The sequence below is a fragment of the Melanotaenia boesemani genome, chromosome 22 (assembly GCF_017639745.1).
Source record: "Melanotaenia boesemani isolate fMelBoe1 chromosome 22, fMelBoe1.pri, whole genome shotgun sequence".
NCBI classification, from domain to species: Eukaryota; Metazoa; Chordata; class Actinopteri; order Atheriniformes; family Melanotaeniidae; genus Melanotaenia; species Melanotaenia boesemani.
In genome coordinates, this window is record NC_055703.1 from 11,867,572 (window position 1) to 11,888,992 (window position 21,421).

At 37.6% G+C, this 21,421-nt stretch overlaps 2 protein-coding genes across 6 annotated transcripts in view; both read left to right on the forward strand.

Moving 5' to 3' along the window:
* The window catches only part of itpkb (inositol-trisphosphate 3-kinase B), a 28,575-nt gene extending 10,857 nt beyond the window's left edge, over positions 1-17,718 (forward strand). For all 3 annotated transcript variants that reach the window (XM_041976172.1, XM_041976174.1, XM_041976173.1), the window contains exons 6-12: positions 10,272-10,371; positions 10,721-10,758; positions 10,905-11,080; positions 11,412-11,616; positions 12,688-12,789; positions 13,982-14,053; positions 14,763-17,718. In XM_041976172.1, coding sequence (XP_041832106.1) covers positions 10,272-10,371; positions 10,721-10,758; positions 10,905-11,080; positions 11,412-11,616; positions 12,688-12,789; positions 13,982-14,053; positions 14,763-14,972 — 903 coding nt within the window. In that variant the 3' untranslated portion in view covers positions 14,973-17,718. The remainder of the gene's footprint in view (positions 1-10,271; positions 10,372-10,720; positions 10,759-10,904; positions 11,081-11,411; positions 11,617-12,687; positions 12,790-13,981; positions 14,054-14,762) is intronic.
* A 1,917-nt stretch (positions 17,719-19,635) lies between these two features.
* Positions 19,636-21,421, forward strand: part of coq8aa (coenzyme Q8A, genome duplicate a) — a 33,055-nt gene continuing 31,269 nt past the window's right edge. For 2 of the 3 annotated variants that reach the window (XR_006009095.1, XM_041975786.1), the window contains exon 1: positions 20,054-20,356. Coding sequence is in view for 1 of the 3 variants with exons in the window: in XM_041975786.1 (XP_041831720.1) it covers positions 20,198-20,356 (159 nt within the window). In the remaining 2 variants the exon portion in view is untranslated. Of the gene's footprint in view, positions 19,881-20,053; positions 20,357-21,421 lie in introns of those variants that run through there. The other variant, XM_041975787.1, reaches the window with a different exon arrangement.

Consider the following 21,421-nt stretch of genomic DNA (forward strand, 5'->3'; position numbering starts at 1 on the left):
TTCAAACCTGTTTTGGCTATGAAGTATGTCTCTGTTTTTGTCAGTGGGTGGGTGGAAGTGTGTTTTTTTTATGTGTAGTCAGAGTGTCTATGAGGCCATTTAACTTCTGCTTTAAAACAAAACTCAACACAGAATGAAGTAACATGATTTTATTTTTTTTTAACTCTTATAAGTGTCTGAATTAGTTTATTTTACATAATTTCACCAACGACCCCACCCAAAACCAACATCCTTGCCATCCCTTGCTAGTTATTTGTTTAAATGGATTTGGATGATGGATTTGAATATGTTTTGTCCTGGCCTTTGCATATTTCCACTCAGTGTTTTTTGTTTCATCCAGGCAAACACACTAAGTTGAAAACAGCAAGCCAATACTTTTTAGTTAATAATACAAGTCTGGTTTTCCCAAAATTATAGCTCAGACACGTCAGACGTGTGATTTATTCTCGTTCTTGTTTGCAACTTGTTACGGTTCTGATCCATACTTTAAGGAATCCTCATGTGTGTGTGCAGGAGGCAAACGTGCAGAAACATATAAAGCATGCTCGTCTGTGTGGGAGGTATGTGGGAGAAAGGAGAGGGACAGCGAGAAGAGGAGTGATACAGAGAGGAAGACAGAAAGAGCGGCAGAGTTAGAGCTGAACTGGCAAGGAAACTGACAAGAATAAATTTTATTTCAGTTGACATGAGAGGGCACGCGTCTTCTCATGGCAATAAAGAGCAGTAAACAAAGATTTAAAAAAATTACTTGCTGACTCTTTTTATGCCCTTAACTTTGGCATATTGATGAGGTGACAGACGTGCAAGAAAATGCATATTTTCTTGCATACGTTGTAAAAAATTAAACTAAAAAGGCAAGTATAAGACACATTGTTAACTTACAGAGTAAAACTTCACAGAAATAACTATAAATGCAAACACTAGAAAATCAACTTCTGTAATAATGTTTTTTACTGGTTGGATGATAACAGCCATTTATTCTCTCTCATGTTACAGGATAGGTCCATCAGTTTTTTTCTAATTGGTCATCTTTTGTGTGGCCTAACCCAAAATTGCACCCAAATTGGCTTTATGCACTGAGAAAGGTCTCAGTATTGCAGACTACACTACGCATCCCTTTTAATGCACGATGCACCCTCTTACTGGAGCTTAGTACATAAAAGATAGTGGTTTAACCTTAACCTAAATTTAACCACGAAAACATATAACCAAGCATTTGGTTGGTTTGACTCGTGTAATGCTGTAATTCTGACTGTTGTGAAAGCATGATTGGTGACTATACAGTAACAAGATAAAGATTTTTTAAGTTAAAATAATTAGTTAAAGCATCAGTTTGACAAAATGTTTATCATAATGAAAGCTTATAAGCAGTACGTGGCAGTCACCTCATTTCTTTTGTTTAACAGCTAACATCCCATTTTAATTTAAATAAATATTAAATATTTAACTTCTTTTTTTTTATTTTAATAAGCATCCCATTTTGCAAATGTGTGTATCTCAAAGATTAAAATTTTCATCTGTTTTCTCTGTTATCTTATGCTTATAACTGCAGCATCATATTTCAGCTTTGATACAGATTAAAACTACAGTAGAGAAGTATTGTAATAGTCTCACTATAAGTAAATTGAACTGCGTTTGGTATGTAAAGTTAAGGATGATTTGCATTTGTGGACACATTTCAATAAACCTTCAGCTGCTGAAAAGATGCACCTATTAAGTAAACATGATTATATAAACAGAAGTGCCTTTTAAAATAAGGACAACACCCACACTACTACAAATGTAAAGTATACAACATATGCTTTCCATGACACTCCCTCTGCACACATCACTCGACAGCTCAATTAGTTTAATTTTCTATGCACGCAATGCTGTGCACACAGAAACTTTAACATTTTGGCTCACATCCTTTTTATTTGTTTCTTTAAAAGGTACCAAAACACTGACCTAAACTTTAGTTTCCAAACGCCAAAGTTTATTCTCTCTTTATTCATTAGCTTCACTTTCAATACCAGAAAAAGAGATTTTACTGGTGGACGATGTCAGACTTTACTGTAAGTCCAACACTGTAACTCAACTGGATCAGCATGAAAAAGCAACACACACACACACAAACACACATACTGTGTTTGAACTGCAGTGGAAAATCTTCACCACCACGGCGGCAAGTTGCCTAGCAACCCTGTGACGTCAAACCGAGTTTCCCTCAGACAGCTGTACAGTACGTGTGTGTGTGTGAGACAAGAGAGTGTAAGTTTATGTATGTGTGTGTAAAAACCATGTGTGTGTGTGTGTGTTTCATTGCCTACTTAGTTGATTGTGAAAGGGGAAACACCGGCCAATTCGTTATTTGGTGTTTTTTAGCAGCTAGCTTGAGAGCATGCACGTGCATGTTTGTGTAGACCCCGGTTTGCAGGAGTCAGGTCAGCCTGGTGTTATCTTTTTTTTTAGCTGAAAGTGCATTGCCAGTTTTGGATCCACTTTTTTGGGGGGGAAACCCTACCGGCCCTGACACATGATTGCAGAAAAGGGATCTAGAGTGCATCTCATACACTGGATGAAAGTCCACAAGCTAAATGAAGATTATTTGCAAAGTGACCAAATGTTTTTGTAAGCTGGTTAGTGAGCATGCAAAGAAACTCCGGTTTAAGTGTTACAGAATCAAGATCGAAAGTCAGATTCTCTCTTTAATTTTCCATTGTGACCTCATTTCGGAAAAAGCCTCCTTATCTGACTGCAGCATTTAGCTACATTATAAAAACAGCCATGCCACAAACAACCAACCCATTTTTCTTTGAGGTGTCCCTTTTTCTCACCTCACTAAAGCTGTCACTTTTGCAAAGCTGTTGTTCCACCGGCTACCCTGGGTTGCTAAGGGATTTATCGTGATTCTCCAAGCATGTTTTTTAGCCTGCATCACCCTTCCTGCAGTCCTTGTGCTTGATTGTGTTGTTTTGTGTGTGTTTGTTGCTCAGTCTAAACTTTGCAGACTCAGACAGTTGCAGTATTTGTATCTGTTAGGGGACCTTGTGGTGAGCGATATCAAGCTTGTTGTTTCCTCCGTGACTCTCTGTTGAAAACATCAGCATGCATCAGTGTTTCCCCTGTTTCTGCACATGACACATTAGCAACCCAGTGTTACCCTTTACTTCCAGCTTCAATTACACCTTTTTTTTTTGCTATTTTCCGCATGCAAAGTGGTTATATGTGGTTGCACTAATCAAACTTCTCTTGGTTAACAACAGATTTAATTTTGTGTGTATTTTTGTGTGTTTGTGACAACACCCATTTGACTGCAGCATCTGAAAATGTTTGCAAAATTTGTAACGATGCAAACGCAAGTTGCTGACGTGTATGCTGAAAAACATGGTGCAGATCTCTAGAAACATTTTAGGGTTCAATAAACACTCACCGCCCTAGTAGCGCTGTTTTTTTTTTCTCTGTTATATCTGTTGTTTACAGATGGCAAGGCCTTTTTGTGTGCCTTTTTTTGTTTGTAGTCAAGCGGCGGATGTGGAAAATACTGTCGCTGAGGCAAGCGGCAACCCCCCCCCACTTCCTGTCTGCAAGAAGTTCCTTCACTTACAATTTCCTCTCTTTCTCTCTCTTTCTTTCTCTCTCTCTAAATGGAAACTTCAATATTTTCCTGCTCTCCTCTGGCATCCATCTGGTCTGGAGACAGAGATAGGAGAGACCCAGTGAGGAAGAGAAAAATGTGGGAAAGACGAAAGCTGAAGTTCAGGGGAGTTATTGGCAGGGAAAGATGGTGGGCTCTTCCTTTTTTGATTCAGATTTCAGACATTTAGAAATATACAGGGAAATATATAACAAGTTTTCTGGGGTGATAAGCATTCCTTCCTGCGGGGTGTCATGATTAAGATAGATAGAGATACTCACAGCATTTAATTAAAGCCCCTTCTTTTAACAAATTGTATGCAGCCATAAGTGCTTGCCTGTGTTTTAAAATGTGGGGGAAATTTTAAAAAGACATATTACTGGGAAAAGGTCTGAATAGAGAATGTAACTTGTTAAGCCTGAGGCTATTTTTGTAAACCTTCACCAGAAAAAAAAAAACAAAAAGAAAAAAAAACAAAACACCTCCACAACTATAAGCCCAAACTGAGCAGTTTTGGTCTCTCTGGTTAAGAAACGTGAGACTTCTTGAGTGCAGTCAGTTACCTCAACCTGATTACTGACTGATTGTGCGATCTGAAAAAAAGTCAATTGTCACATTTTGTTTTTTAAAAAGCCACACCCAGCACAGTGCGTTCCAGGAAGAAGGAGGTTCAAATAAATTTCCTTCTTTGATTAGATCAAGAAATGGTGACCTGCAAAATCAGTTAGATTGAGGGTGAAATGTAATCTGAGACTGAAAAGATGGCAACCTTGTTACATGCGATATTACACATCTTAAGCTCTTGCAGAAATTTTCCATCTCCACAGCTCAGCCCTGTCAGATCAGCAATCATGAGGCAGCTGGACTGGAAAGGTTGGCTAATGCTGATTTATAACTTGGTTTATCTCAGTCTGGGCCCAGCTATGGCCCCGTCCATGGAACAAGTTTGATCCTATGCTTCCTCAATCCATATGTTGAAGTGTCCTTTGGAAAGATATTTTACTCCAAATGTTGTGCATGTTACTTGTACTATATAGGCCTTTGAGTGGTCAAGATTAAAATGTAATTTAAATGCAGTCAGTTCTCACCATGACTAAATTATCATCTATTTTTTTAGTCCAATGAACACAAATAAGCTAAAAGGTGAGTTGTTTACAATCACCTTTTAGCCTTGGTTTACAATGGGTTACAATCTCTGCTGTGTGTGCCTTTTAAAGTAGGGTAGGTCAAACAACCACTTAGTTTTTGCAAAGTTAGATAATTATAAAATAATTAAGGATAAACTACGAGCAACTTAAATATAAGCTCATGAGGATTACATCATGTTTATATTTAAACAAGCAAGAACTATGATATGAGTAAGATTTGCTGCTTGTCTACAACAGTTGCAGCAGTTTTCATTGTGTACAATGAATTATATCACTAGGTATATTAATGTTTATAGCAACCACCAGGAAACCTCTTGAGGTGATTAGATATTTAGAGTGCTCAAGCTATTGATGAGTCAAAACCCCACAGAGTATTATCTGCTTCATTTCTATTTAAAATCATTGTAGGTTAGATTATCTTACCTTTTGACTGGTTTACCTTTGTTAAGCACTCTTTAATCTTAGAATAAAAGTGAATAATTGAACATATTTAGTAGTGTTTTGCAGCCAAAGTGTAGATGAAAATGCATTTTTTTCAGAGGTTTAATAAAAGGTGTGCTTTGTCTTCTGGCTGTAGTATTATCATTTCACAACCTTATGCAAACTTACAACTAGATGGTCTAAATTGTTTATGTGCATGGGTAGTTTACTTTATTAAATCAAATTTTTTGGACAGTGCTGTAAACAACAGTGCTGAGTTACAGGCAGAGTGTTCATTATAGCAGCTTCATAAGCTCACTATAGAGTGTGTGGGCGCTGCTACTTTGTATGTTTCCTTTTGTTTGTTTTAGCCAGCATGGGATTCTATTGTCACAATCTTTCTGTGTCTCACACTCACAGAAAAATATGCAAAGCTTTACATAATGATGTCTTCATAAATATGTGATGCATAAAGGTTTAAAACATGTAAAAATAAATAGGATGTGTCTGTTTTTCTTCTAAATCTGATTTCCCAGGAGTGTGCATTCAGTCTTCCTCTCATTCACACATATTTAGAAGTCTCTCTTTCTAATGTTGAGACATGCAGATATTTGCATGTGCAGATTGTGTTTACCTTCTGTTTTGCCAATCAAATGATCAACAATTGTTTTTTTCTCCCTGCACAAACTCATACAGACACGCAAGTGTAAATGTTGTGAAGAGCAGATAGACAAGCTAAAGTGCTGGGACCTGAGACAGGGTCAGACATTGGACAGCTCATCGTTCTTGTCTGTTTGTCCGGCTGACTGAAAACCGATTGGTCATGATGTGGTCTACATGGTTATGTTCAGTGTGGAGCGTTGTTGTTTCAGTTGGAGCAATCTTTATCATTACCATCATCCACCTCTGCAGCAGCCGCCCTCAGGTACCATCACCTACGCAGGAGGTATAACCTTTATTTTAACAGAGTACAAGCTTACCACCACAGAAGGCTTTTAAACCTGGTTTTAGTTCTTGTTTATTCTTGTTTTACACCTCTACTATAGTAAGATTTTTTGAGCAGTAATGCCAACAGTGTCATTGTGATAGATGAATCCTTATATGTTTTAGATGAGTGGATTTTTCCTGTTTTCAAAATGCATTTTAATGTCTCCAGCTTTTAAATCTACATAAAAGAATGTTATTACTCACAGTGGAGATGGCACAGCTCACACATGCCAGCTGTTGGTGGGCAACATGGCAGAACGATGACATTCTGAGCTGACAGAGAAAGTGCAGACACTGGCAACTTAGCAAGCAGCAGCCTGTTAATTTTCCTTTTTTTGCCAACTGGCTTCAAATTAGATGAAGGAATAACATTCAGTTCAGACAATCACTGTTGAATTTTGTCTTATCACAAGAAAAAAGACATGTTTGCTGGTCTTAAGCCTTTTTTGTTCAGTCTCAAGCTTTGGTTAGACAAGGAGAGTGTCAAACTACTGGGCCAAAATCTTACTGCTACTTTAAGACAAAAGCATTTTTTTCTGTAACTTCAAAAGAAGCTACAGATGCTGAAGCAAAACAACCTGCTGAATCATTTCTTTATCTGAACATTGCAGACAAGTCAGACACTAATAATCCTGGTGCACGAGTTTAGACTTTCTGCCCACTTCAGCTGACCTCACTATTAAAGAGTTTCCATCATGTGATTTCTGCTGATGTGAACGTGTGAAAGTCTTTTTACTGTGAAGGAGGTATTCTTTTCTCAATCCTCCACTGGGGCAGAGGGGAAAAAAACCCTCATGTGACTCTTCACTGCCTCAGACAGACAGAAAAGTGTTTGAGTGCATTCATCTAACCATAGATAGTCATGCTATCAGCTGATGAATTTTCATCAGGTCCAGATTATGTGGCATGGGTTATATGTCTCCTTCTATGGTCCTCTCCTCTCTTATCTCAACCTTCTTCTCCTTACTTCTCCCATTGCTGCTTTTCTTGTAGAACTAATATTATTTCTCCTGCTGTTTGTAGACCAGAGGAAATCTGAGAGTGAGATCATTTTTCACATTAAAATTGAAACAATGATTTTCAGATACTGTATTTTAAGACATGGAATCAGAGATGGTTATATTCTATTTTTCCCCACATAAAAAAAAAACATCATGAAATGTATGAGAATTTTTCATATTTCCAGTGTTGCTGCGTCTGTTTCTCTGTCTCAGTGTTGTACAACCAAGCATTGTCTTAACCCACAGAATAAGATGTGGGATCTTTCCATGTGATGTAATGCTGCTGGAAAAAAATATGGGATTTTTATATTTGGATTTTAATTATGGCAAAATAAATTTAAATCAAGGAAAAAAAATGGAAAAAGTATTAGACTTCAGACAAGAGTGGTTCATTTCATTTAAAAAGAGTCATTTTTAATTATTATTCTGGTTTCATCAAAGTTAAAATAACTTTTTAATCAAGTAATTATCAGCATGTTCTGTTTGTTTTACAGTACTTTAACAGATGCTCCTCCTCATTCCTCAACAGCTGAATATTAACAGATATGTCCCTGATGAAAACAGAAAGCTGGAAAATACAAACAACTGGATTTGAAGAAGAGAAAAATCTATGTTAAAGCAACAATGCTGTGTGTGTGTGGCAGGACTCTACAGTTCAATGTGTCCTTGCCAGGGAAAGGGAGAGCCTTTGGTGATATGCTGTGTTTATGTGTGTGTGTGTGTGTGTGTGTTACCATGGGAGACCCCAGCTCAAAGCTCCAGAGTTTAGTTAAAATGTTATAAAACAACTGAGGGAGAGTGCGGGAGAAGCAGACAGCTCCCCGGGGTCAGGGATACCCAACAGTGTGTGTGTGGTTTTGCATGTTTGTGTGTGTGGTTCTCTTTGAAAAGATTTGTTTTGCTCATGGTCATTTAAATAAAGGAGTAAAGAGCACTGGATAAGCCAAAAGGTTCACACTGGAATTGAAATCTCAGGCTCTTCTTTTCCTTTAAGTCTAAAACAACCAAAATGGCTTTTAAAAACTTGGATAAAATATCTGTCACATATTTTTGTTAATAGTTTAGAGATCAAAAAATGGCTTTAGTGTTCTATCCAGTCATACCTTTTTTAATTTAGCAGATTTGTAGGAACCATGCATGCTTAAAAAAACCCCTTTGGCAGGTATCACTACAAGCTTCCTGATAGAGGATTCTGGTTTTGTGACATTCTCTGGGCATTTCCCATGCCCTGCTGATGATCAGATATTTGTTGATGTTTTTAATTGAGATGATTGTTAGAAAGCAGAGCTAAACCATAAGCTTGCTCCCAGCTGTCCTTTGTGAATTTTGAGGTGTTTTGTTATAAAAAGCCAACTTCAGAATTTGTTGCTATTTAGCCAAATCTGTTCTTTCATCTAATAATGGAAAGACTTTGAACTTACATCCAAAAGTTATCAGTTCCCACAGTGGAAAATTGTTTTTTTCATGCCATTTTGCATATGCAAAGTTTGAAATAATGAGTTTTGCATTCACATGTGGTTATATCGGCCTTTGTTTAGTCAGAAGTCACTTTACATGGACAAGAGGGTGGAGCAGAACAGTACTCGTGAAACCTGATGGGAAAACATGTTTGTTTAATAACTCCTGTCTAATTTGTAATGATTTTCTTACAGAGTTTATTGGTACATGTATCAGATTAGTAACTGTAGCTAATGAAACTGCCATGACTTGTAATGAAGATGTATTATTTCTTATGTCCAGATTGTTTTTGGGTGGTAGATTAGGAATTTGGAGCCAACACCTAGTGGTTATCAGTGGTACTGCACTTCAAGTGAGCTGAAGTTTTTTTTCAGCTGTTTTGATGTATGCTCTGAAATACTGCAATGTTCTAGAGATTTCTACCTCCACCAAGATGGACCCGCCAAGGCAGAGGTCTTGTATTCAGTGGTGTCTGTTAGTAACATAACTCAAAAAGTTATGGACAGATTTTTAAGACATTTCCAGGAAATCTCAGAAATAGAATAAGGAACAAGTGATTAGATTTTGAGGGTGATCCAGATCACCATCTGGAATTTTAAAGCATTAGTCACTGTGGGGAGATGGGGATCATTTTGCCATTAGAACTTCTAATGCAAAATAAAAAAAAGCCCACAATCAATGGCAAAATAATAACAATAATAATAATAATAATAATAATAATAATAATAATAATAATAATAATAATAATACAATGTCTTTGCAGAGGTCTGCACATTGTGAATGCTTCTGCTTTTTTATTTTTTAACAATGACATTTAAGAACATGAACGTCTACAACATTTGCTCTGGATTTTTTACGGAGATTACCCCCCCAGTAAAATCTCCTAAATATCCACATGTGAGACAATATAGGAAGATGTCAGCAAATTTGCTGTGGCAGTGACTGTGTGCATGTGCTAGTGAAGGTTTGTCCTTTCTGCTGATCGTTAAGCTGTTTCCACTAGTTTCCATTTATTGTGGCTACATACACATACGTGCAGAGCATATAGCAACACAACGCATCTGTTATTTTCAATGTGTTGTAAAGAAAAAAGTGATTTCCACAGCCTAATTTCAGCATCAAGTGCTGCTTTCTTTGCAGTCTACACAGCCGAATTGTTCATACACACATGCTTGTTCCTACAGTGCAGTATAGACCAGGTATACTTCCAGATTTTCCTCCACTGAATAAAGTACATCCATCAGCCAATACAAAGAGGGAGTCGTTATTGTTTTGTTTTGGCAGGGAGTGTAAACTCTACAAGTTGCTCGAAAGACTCAAGTTAGAACTTTTTTTTTTCAATTTGGTCTTGTTTTGCTTTGAGAGTCAGCTTTGAAATTAGACTTTTTTCATGATGATTTTGACTAAACTAAAGCTCTAAAAAGCTAATTAGGATCTGGCATCATGGTGAAAGTGATGCAATAGCTCGAATCTCTCAAATTCTAATCATCCTGATCTTGTTTAAAATAAGTAACATAATGTTTGTTTACCTTAATGGCTCTTGGAAATAGTTTCATGTTCAATCTTAAAACATCAAACATGGCAAGCTTGTGGCAGAGCATCATTGTGAGGGATAATCACTGTGTGTGTTTTTGATTATAGCACAAGTCATGGAAGAAAATAAAGAACATGGTTCATTGGTCACCATTTGTCATGTCCTTCAAGAAGAAATATCCATGGATTCAACTTGCAGGACATGCAGGTATGTGGACACACACATCCATACATCACATGCAATAAGAACATTTTCTTCTCAGTCACTGCAGCAGAGGGTTGATGACCAAACACCAAAAAACCTAAAAGAAAATGTGTATCATATTTGAGGAGCTGGTGTTTTGAGGTCAAGGCCCTCGGGGAAGGTGTGTGTGGGTATGGTTGGTGATGGGAAACATCCAGCAACGCCTTCTTTGAGTAAATGTAGGATTCAGGTTCAACACAAATAAAGACAATGCAGGCCATTTTTTACTGAATTTGTGTAAATTTCTAATTCTACTGCTTCAGCTAACTAAACTTTCTGCAGCGATTGACAGTTAAAATGTGTCTTTTTACAGGAAGTTTCAAAGCAGGAGCAAATGGCCGCATTTTAAAAGTAAGACACCCCTTAACAACAGTCACTATTTCTTTGTCACAGCACAAGAATTTGCTTTAAGTGTACTCTGTCTTTTAGAGCTTCCACATCCCTTTGACACTAAATGAGTTTTGTCAACTGATCATTTTTTTAATTATGTCTTTTAGAAACACTGTGAATGTGAGCAGCGCTGTTTGTCCCTTCTGATGAGGGATGTGCTATGCAAATATGTCCCTGGTTACCATGGAGATGTGGAGAAGGATGGCCAAAAATACAACCAGATGGAGGATCTGCTGGCTGAGTTTGACTACCCATGTGTGATGGACTGTAAGATGGGAGTAAGGTGAGATAATATATGCATAATTATATTTCATGTACACATTTTAACTGTGATTACTTCCTACAGTGGGGTTTTCTTTAATTGCTCAAGTGGGAATTTTGTAAAAATAAGACCCTATATTTGTAAATGTCAAGGTTTATCTTTAAGGCTGTTCAGAAGTAAATATCCAGATTAAACAGCTGTGTGAGGCTATTTGGAAAGAAACACCTTTTTATCATCGTCTCCATCACCCTCTCCTCTCATCTCTGCCACCTACCTGTCGTATCTATCACCTGCCTCATCTTCTCTTCTGTCTTCTTCACCACCCGCCACCTGCCTCTTTCTCACGCTTCAGGACCTACCTTGAAGAAGAGCTGACCAAAGCTCGTAAGAAGCCTTCTCCAAGACCTGATATGTATCAGAAAATGATTGAGGTAGATCCCGAGGCACCTACGTCAGAGGAAAACAACCGGAAGGCAGTGACCAAACCGAGATACATGCAGTGGAGAGAGACCATAAGCTCAACAGCTACCCTAGGATTCAGGATTGAGGGAGTTAAGGTAAGGCACACAAAGAGAAGGGTGCATGTCTGGCCCTCCTTCTCTCATTTCTTCCAGCGTTCTGCTCTGTCTTGTAGAGGCATGATCTAACTTCCTGTTTTGCCCCAGAAACTTCCTCTGAAGTACATGTGTGTGCATGACTGCCTTTGTCGTGCATGAGTCCTGTCGGTGGCAGCTGCATAGGCCTTGACATATGGTACCGACATTGTACACACACTCAAATCTCTTCTCAATTTGAGGGTCATGGCTATATATAGACATTCACGGCCTCCCGGTGGTCTGTTGCCATGACATTGAGGGTTATCCCCACAAACAGAAATGTGTGTGTGTGTCTGTGTGTGGATAATGATGTGTGGATGTTTAGTTCCTTTATTGTAAACCTGAACATGTGTCTGTAGCTACTGTAAGTGTCTGTTATGTATATGAAAACTAAAGGGTAAGCAGGTACAATTTGTGTGTGTGCTCTATGGAGAAAGACAGAGAGACTCTTGTGCTCAGACTTAAACCTTAAAGGGAAAAAAAGTTTTGTTTCTTAGTAGCGCCTTGTTGCCTGGCAGCAAGAAGAAGAAGGAAAGCTCATTTATTCCACCCTCACAGGTCCTGCTTGTGCTACAAATCTGCTGTTAGAGCTTTAGTAGTACTACCACTGAAGCTACAACTTAGTGCAACTGCCACAAGTTTCACTATCATACTAGTATTACTGTAAACATTAGTACTTCTACATTTTTGTATAAAATGAGAGGAGGGAATTTAGGATGCTTTGTGTTGCTTTTGCTATAGATATATTCATATTTTTAAGTTTTGACGGTGGCATTTCTAACAAGAACATCAACCTCTTGTTAGCAGGACTCCATGTTTAGATGCAAATAAACAAAAGAGACTGTTAAAGGTAATTGTTGTACAAAAAATGGACACTAAAAACCAGGATATATGCCACAAGGAATTTTAGAAACGAAACATTCAGTAACATTTTAGTAATTGCTTGTCAAATAGAAGGATGGGTTTTGTGGATGTTCAAGCCAGGAATCCAGAGTCAAAGACTCAAAGACAACACTCTTCTTTCCTCTGCAGAAGGAGGACGGGACGGTCAACAGAGATTTTAAGAAGACAAAGACGAGAGAACAAGTCACTGCAGCCTTCCATGACTTTGTGAAAGGGAACAAGGACATACTGGTGAGTGTTTTTGTGCTTTACTTTCTGTGTGTGTGTGTTGACAACCTCGACCTTTATGTGTCAGAATAGCAAGTGAAGAGTGGAACTGAAAGTCAGGTTGTTTTACCAACCCTATAGGAAACACATACACATTACTGTGGAGGATATTAAACTGTTTCCAATCCAACACTAACTGTAAAATCTTTGAGCTTAACCTTAAACTGTGTTGCATATGTAATGATTAATTTAATGAGGGATTGGTATTTTTAGAAAAGAGAGGCAGTTCCCTCAGTATGACAGAGTAAAGTCAGCCATTATTGGATTATTCATTGTTTATGATTATGCTGCATTTGTAAATCAGTAATTATCTGCAAGTAAGAATTAAATACTTGCATTTCATCTGATGGGTGGTGTCCCATCCAAGTACTAAGCAGGCCCAACCCTGCTTGGCTTCCGAGATCAGACGAGATCATTCTTAGGATAGGTCACTGGTTCGAACCCTGAGGGCAGTGACCTTTCTGTGTGGAGTCTGAGTGGATTCTCTTCGGGTACTCCGCTTCCTCCCACTGTCCAAAGACATGCATGTTAGGTTAATTGATGATTCTAAATTCTCCCCAGGAGTGATTGCGAGTGTGAGTGGTTGTTTGTCCCCTATGTCAGAGGTCCCCAACCCTGGTCCTCAAGGCCCACTATCCTGCAGGTCTTAGATGTCTCCCTGTTGCAACACACCTGATTCAAATTAATGGCTCGTTAGCAGACTTGTGCAGAGCTTGTCAGAGAGCCATTTAATTTGAATCAGGTGGGTTGCAACAGGGAGACATCTAAGACCTGCAGGATAGTGGGCCTTGAGGACCAGGGTTGGGGACCTCTGCCCTATGTGTTGGCCCTGCGATGGACTGGTGACCTGTCCAGGGTGTACCCTGCCTCTCACCAGTTAATGCTGGGATAGGCTTCAGCTTACCCACGACCCGTAATGGACCAAGCGGCACAGAGAGAATGAAGATGAAGACATTTCATCTGATGCCTCTTTAAAAGTAAAAATAGCTTTTTAAAGCTGCTGAACACTGTTGTTTATTTTTCTGGAGTTTGGACACATACCTTAAAGTAAAGAGAATGTTGCAACTGATGGGTCCTCGCAGGGATAACAAAAACTGTCTACAATAAAGCTGGATTACAGAACACAGTATGAAAACCAGTTTGTGTTTATTTGCAGAACTGTTACCTAACAAGGCTAAAAAAAATCAGAAGCGCTCTGGAGATCTCTCCATTCTTCAAAACCCATGAGGTAAAGACACACTTTAAATCATGCTTTGCTGGACTGAAAATGTGTGTATGCATGTACTTAATGTCTGAATGTCACATTTTTTTATTTCTCAGAAGAATGAGTGAAATGTTCGTTCTGACTGGACCCAAACATATGTTTTTGCATTATTAATTTATTTTTTTTTACACATTAAGATATCTGATGTAAATAAAAAGCACTTAATGTTAAAAAACAACAACCATTAAGCTTTTTAACTTCAGTATAAACTGCTGGGGTTTGCCATAAACTGATTGTGTGTGGCAGCTAATTCTTTATGTTGTATTGCTCAGTTTCCTAAGTAATTTCCTGTATTCCCAGTAAGTGTTAAGGATTATTAACTTTAATTAATCATGTTGCACATCCTTTAAATTGCAGAATTAGTTCCAGTTCAATACACAGTAGGTCCTTGTTGTTAGTCGGTGTGCAGCACATTTCAGTGACACAAACGCTTGCAGGGTCTTGTTGGTCTTGTCATGGAGATTTGGACGGATCGTCACCATGCAGCCATACATTCAGTTAAATACTAAATACGCACACATGCAAACCGATATGTATGAAACAGATGTCAAAATAACAGGAAGTGAGATCATGTTTGAGAAATACATAAACACATTTGATGTTGAGTAAGAAACTCTGTTTTAATGGTTATTTCCTGTTTTCTTATTCATCCTGCCTTTGTGCGTTTGTGCAGGTGATTGGCAGCTCCTTGTTATTTGTTCACGACAGTAAAGGAAAGGCCAACATCTGGATGATCGACTTTGGGAAAACCACTCCTCTTCCTCAAGGGGAAGAGCTGACCCACCGAATATCATGGGTAGAGGGGAACAGAGAGGACGGCTATCTTGTTGGACTTGATAGTTTGGTGGACATCATTTTATCAATGGTAAACTCTGAGACTTGAAGTCTAGGAGTTTTTTTTTTTTTTTTCAAGGAACCATTTGGACATCAAACCAGTTCCATTCATTCTTCATTCCTCTGGGGGTTTCCTCTTCCTCCTTCTTGAACTCTTCTTGGAAATTGGCTGGGTTTTTCATGTTCAGTCATTACAGGAAAAACACTTAACATTAATAATGGCTCAGTTTTTTGCTGTTTTGACACATGTAAGTTTTTTTCATGCTAAATGTTAAAATGTGATAAAAGAACAGATTTTACACTCATAACTCTTGCAACACAAGCTTATTAACAAAATTCACCATTTAAAATCAAAATATATGGATCTAAATTGGAGACTCTGCCTTTTTTTTACTGTAAATAAATTCCATAGAAAGGCCAAAATCAACAATGTGTTAGCTAGAATTTCACTAATGAAACTCTGTTATTATTATGCCTGTTGATTTACACATATTTAATGTCCCTATGACACAAAATAAATTAGAGTACTCACTGATTATAAAGCAAACATGTCAGCCAGTTGAGTAACATCAGACTTTGTCAACAAGACAATATTTGCTGTTCATTTTTTGTTTTTGGTTTTCCATGGAATTTTTTTATAACTGGAACATGAAGGAAAATAATATGTCTGGATGAAAATGGAAAAAAGAATAATTTCCTTTTATTTATAAGAAATTTGGAAATGTGTGATTTTGTCACTTCTTGGCTGTGCTTTAAAAAAGTAACGTAATATTTGTCTAAATTGTTAAAACATCAGCAGTTATGTTTATTAAAGGTGCAGTAAGCTCTAAAAAAAGTGAAATGGAGCATGCTAAATCCTATTTTGGGCCCCAAAGTGGCATTCATGAAGATCTCAACCTTGCTCAACCTTGCTCAAGTTAAACTCCTACTTCTCAAGGAGGTAACCAAGTACCTTCTCTGCAACTCTAACTGCTCCTTCTTGTTATATTTTCCCCTGCAATATTTTAAACTCTTGTGCTGCCAAAAAATGCTGAAAATGACTGTTGATTTAACTTTTTCTATGCATTTCTGATTAAGGACAAGTATAAATTCGAAATCGTATTTCCTGTGAATACGTCATAGGAAAACTCAATTCGTGCATTGCCATTAAAATTATTGTTTTTTTCCATATAAACCTGCAGAAATATGAAATATTAGCTCTTTTTGAAAAAAAAATCACTTTTTTGTATATTTTTGTAAAATTTTTGAATGTCTGTAGGGATCTTAGTGGGTTGATATGACTATATAGTGTTTGACATAATTGGGCTACACTAGATACATGATTTCTCTGTCCTATGGTGTTTATTAGTTCATGACTTCCGAAAAAACAATCCAAATCTAATATGTTTGAACCCTTTGACCAAATCACAAACATTTAAGCGATTCTTTGGATAACTAATGTCGTATTTCCTCACCTCCATTCACTGAATCTCCCGTTTGGAGTGATATCAGGATGACTGATAATATAAATTCTTTTCATTTTTTTTTATCATTGTTTGAAGGCTGATGAATTTTAAAAAAGCTAATAAAAAGCTAAATCATCAGCAGATCCTACCCCGTAGCTGCAAGATTAAGTGATGTTCTATGTTCTGTGCTTTCCACAACCTTTTATTACCAAAATCTGGTGCCTTGCTAACAAATTTTGCAAATCTGCCAACTTGCAGTCATGCAATGCTTCTATTAGCGGACCATAGGCTCCGTTGCTATTGTGTCGCCTCATTTAGGGATTGATATTTACTCTAATACATTTATTAAGATACAAATTTTTGAGATTGCCACTTTAAATGCTTTGATTTGGCTCCAGTCCCTGTTTTTTTTTTATCTCTTTGCTACCACCTCAGTCACCATCTAACTAAATCTCAGCTTTATTTGATCCTGTTGAACTTAATTTGAACACATTACCAATTTCTTACAAAATATGCACTTATTACATTGTTTGTGCTAGAGGCTGTACAATTAAATGTGTGTGTTTTCCTAATCAAAACAGATTGAAGCTATTTGGAAAGAAAACATAAGCTGTTTTTGCTTGTGTCTAGACATTCACACTGAGTTTAGATGCTGTATATTGGTGTACATTGCTTGCTTCATAATAGTCTGGCAGTAAATGGCAAATAGATGGCTTTAACAAAAGTACAAATCTCAGCAGATGTATTATGTTATGGAGAGAATTTGTTTCAGTGTAACATATGTGCTGCATCCATAGTTCTTTTTTTGACAAACACTCGACATGTTTGTCTCACTTTGCTGAGACGGCTCACACTGTACAGTAATGTTTATTTAGTTCAGTGAAGTTTTTTTCTTTAATATAACATTATTGTAGTGAAATTGTGTGGAACACTTACAGCCATGAACAATCTTATTTAAGCTATACAGTGCCTTGACATTTAAAAAGCCAAGTCAGATAACTGAAAATCTGTCTTTTAATGTTAAAATGTTTTTTTTCTAGTCCTAAATGTGGATTTTGTGTGTTTAGGTTTAACAATGGGTGCATGTATATTATCCTCTTAAATGTTTGTTCTTAATTTGTAGTTTGCTTTTCTTTTATTTAAGGCATGTTACCTTTGGGTTTACCTTGGATATTTGGGATGTTAACTTGTTTTGTCCTCAAGCATGTGTTACAATATGAGTGACAGTCAAACTGTATGCCTGTATGGATGGGATATAGCAGCTGTTATTTAAACAAAGGTTGTAGAGATGAGGGAGAAATCTCTAATAATGTAACAGGTTCTTGATGACAATTAAAACTATAAAATGTGCCGTGTGTGTCGTTTATTTCAAAAGTTGTTGCTTCCAGTAAAAGATTACAGTAACATTAGATGAGGAAAAGACTGCAGCTTCATGCAGCATCTTCTTAAAAATAGTGACATGTGATTGGAAATCCATTTTTTTTTTTAAAGTAATCTATCTACCATCCATCTGGTACAACCTCACATCCTGACCTGACAAGGCCCTCGGTGACCCCATGGTGCTGCTGCTGGTCCTTGCCCGCATTAATTGCTGTGTTTGCATGAGGGTTATTTGCCATTCAAATCACACCTGTCCACAACAGCAGCAGCATCCGGAGCTAGTGGGAAAGAAAAGACGTGATTCATGAGAGGTTCTCTTCAGGGGAATTGTAAAGATGTTTTTGAGAAGGGTTTGGGCAAAAATTGAGCCTTTAAGGGTCTTTTTGCACAAGCAGTAAGTTTTAACAGGTTTCTTTTTCTATTCCCCCCTTCATGGACTCTGCTAAATTTAATTAATTTGCCATATGTATTACTCTTTTCTAGTAAGGTGAAAAAGTTCAGGCTAAGTGTCTGAACCATAAATGGACCACTAAATATTCTGGTTCAATGACAGCTTGTTTTTAAACACCCCTCTTCATCATACTGTTCACATTTTGACATCAGACCAAGTTGATAACTAACACATGGTGATTGATATTTTATGTTGTGGTATACCCACCACTATTGTTAACTTTTCTTTCAATATATTGTTTAGGATGGGGGAATTACCACTGTATGATTCTACTCTAATGTCACACAGCATGTTTATTAGTGTAACATCAACTTTTTACATTGTGAAAGTTGCATAATGTTAAATATCCCTAATTTTTTGTGAATGGTGTTTTTGTGAGTTATTCGTATGTTTAAACTGGCAATATCTCAACCAAGAGGATGAATGAGTTTATTTAGTCTAGGAAAAAGTTACAACATTGTTTACGCAACATGATAAAGTGCGGCTCTGTGGCGCCCTCTTCTGTCCACACCCTGACATTGCAATAGTAAGGAGAAAAGTTTTGTTCTTCTGGTGAGTTCATTTCATAAATTTCAGTAATTTTTCATTCATTTATTTTGAGAGAAATAATATTACTGTGTACCCTACAGGCCTATATACATAGAAAATATAATTTTTTTAAGTAATGACAATTTAAATCACCAAATTCAGTTGTTTTGTTCTGTTCTGTTATCTGACAAGTAGCGATAATAAGTGATAATTACCACTCAGCACAAGTTTCACTCTTTTTTTTCCATTTATCGAGTTAAATGGATACAAAAACATTTTTGTATAGGCAGGTCAGGGGAAAAAAACAAACACATGGCCTCACCAACCTTGAGGCACTGTCTTATCATCAGCAGATGGCAGCAGAGGCCCAGTTGGGTATTGGGTCAGTAGGTTTATTTGATTCTGCTGTTCACTGTTTAACTTTATTCGCCATGTATTACCACAGTTTTTGGGCCACCTACGTCCTCTAAACATAAGTTTTGATTTTAGTATAATTCAGTCACTTGTTATGATGCAGTAGACACTCATCCACGTCTATTCAGCACCTTGTTTATCTTATCAAACAACAAACAGCCCTGCGCCTGCGTGCGGGTTTAACTCCTCCTATCAACAGAAGAGGAAGGACCAATAGAAACTGAGGGCGGGCGGGGGAGAGAAAACACTCTAGAGCCATGTATAATCAGGGTTAAGTCAATTTTGTTCACTCACTTCCTTTTATATTTACTTCAAAATTAGGAGTTTAATGATTTCGGGAGAAGAATTTAGTGTATAGAAAAGTAAACTGAAAGGTAAACTGTGCGAAATCTTCCACTTTGTTACAGCATCAGAGGTAGTGCATTATCTACATTGAGTTATAGTGAAGCAACTTTCGTCCACTAACGCTCTGGCTGCAGTGTGAAGTTGGTAAATACGATTTGATCGTGGTGACAAACTGGTATAAACGCTGCCAGCCGCAGCAGCTGCAGCAGGCGCGGGACTAACAGTAAATATACTACAATCGCTGCTGCCACCAGTTTAAACTGAAAAAGAAAAATCCTTCAGAGAGCATCGTTATATAACTAAAGAAGGTGCGTTTGGTTTGAGTCGTCTCTCTCTGTTGACCTCTGGTAGACTTGGCGAAACCAGCAGTAGAGATCCTGCACGACAGCTGCTGGTGAGTTCTTCAGACACTAACACAGATTTTCGTGGATTAATCGTTGCATATGCACGATATAGTACTTAATTTTCTGTTGGTCTTTTTGCAATGTCCACCGTCGCTTTAACCTAGAAATTCATTACGTGCAGAATCCCGTTCAGCGTGCTGACGTGCATGACATATGGCGGATCTATGGCTGCTTGTACTTGTGCAGAACTTACCAAGCTGCTAACAGTAACTTTTTCAGCTACGTGGACTCATGTAAACGGCTCTGTTTTTTTCACGCCCAGTCGATTAAAGCCGCGTTAATGCTTGTCTAAACTGTGGCCACATAAATGCGTGGCACGCGTTTGTTATTGCAGTCTCGTGGTTTCAGGCCCGCGAGGAAGTCTTTAATCTCAGATTTTCAGGGGGCCACTTTCGTTAGTTTGAAGGATGTTGTGGAGTATCGCTTAAAAAAAGAAGAAAAATTGTTTAAACAAGTAACAGTAAAGGTGAGGCGTATTTAACATTGTTTCTGCAAACATATGTTTTGCCACGTGACAAATATATTATTCGCTATAGTAAACAAACTCTAGCATAATGCATGTAGTCACTTAGCCTGTCTGTGTAAAATAGCTTTTAAAATGACTACGTTTGTATTTGTGACCAGTATGGTAATTGGAGATAAATGTAAGGTAATTTGGTTTATTTTCCCACTTTCAGAATTAGAGTACATCATACTGACTAAACAAAGTCCTCTATGAAGCTCTAGCAGTAGTTTTTATAAATCAAAATTTTGCAGGCGTTGACAGTTATGTAGGTTCCCCTTTTTCTTGTAGTCGTGGTAAAAATGAAAGGTAATATAAATGACTTAAAACCACCAATCTACTATTATTATAATAATATAACAATGTTTCCTTATTCCATGAAGGATGAAAAAATGAGGTTTTAAACAAACTATGTCCTACACCTCTGCTATATAAGGCACAGTACTTGTTATGGCTTATTATTCATTCATAGTAGCTATTGCTAGCTCATTATTTCAGTCCAAGACTCTCCAGTTTTGTAATCTTGCAGGGAAAATGATCTTATTCAGTTCCTGTTTGTGGTGGTTCACCACTGCTCAGCTATGGGAAGCATTTCCCAGTTTTGGCTCAGGATCAGTAGTCAAGGGCAGTGATGTTTTTCTGTTAGAGAGCCATGAGGTGTACTGAACAGCATTCAGACACCGACTAACACTCAGTGGCTATTTGTAGTCCAGCTACAGCTTGTGCACCAGACAACAGCTGAGGCTTAGGTGTTAGTGCTGAGCGCACTGGCCACACAATACTATGTGGTTTTACTGTCAGACAAAAACAAAACCTAATTACCTTTTAGTTTTCCTCTCCACAAAGGGAAGGAAGAAGCTTGGGTTCATCTTAGGATTTACATCCACAGTAAAAAGTGGGAAATTGCTCAGTAAATGACATTTGGTAATAAACTACTAACTTCTCCATAAATGGTTTCAGGATAATCATTTAAATCTCTTGAAGAAGTGTTTACACTTTGGAACATGAATGCAGAAAAGCCTATATGTA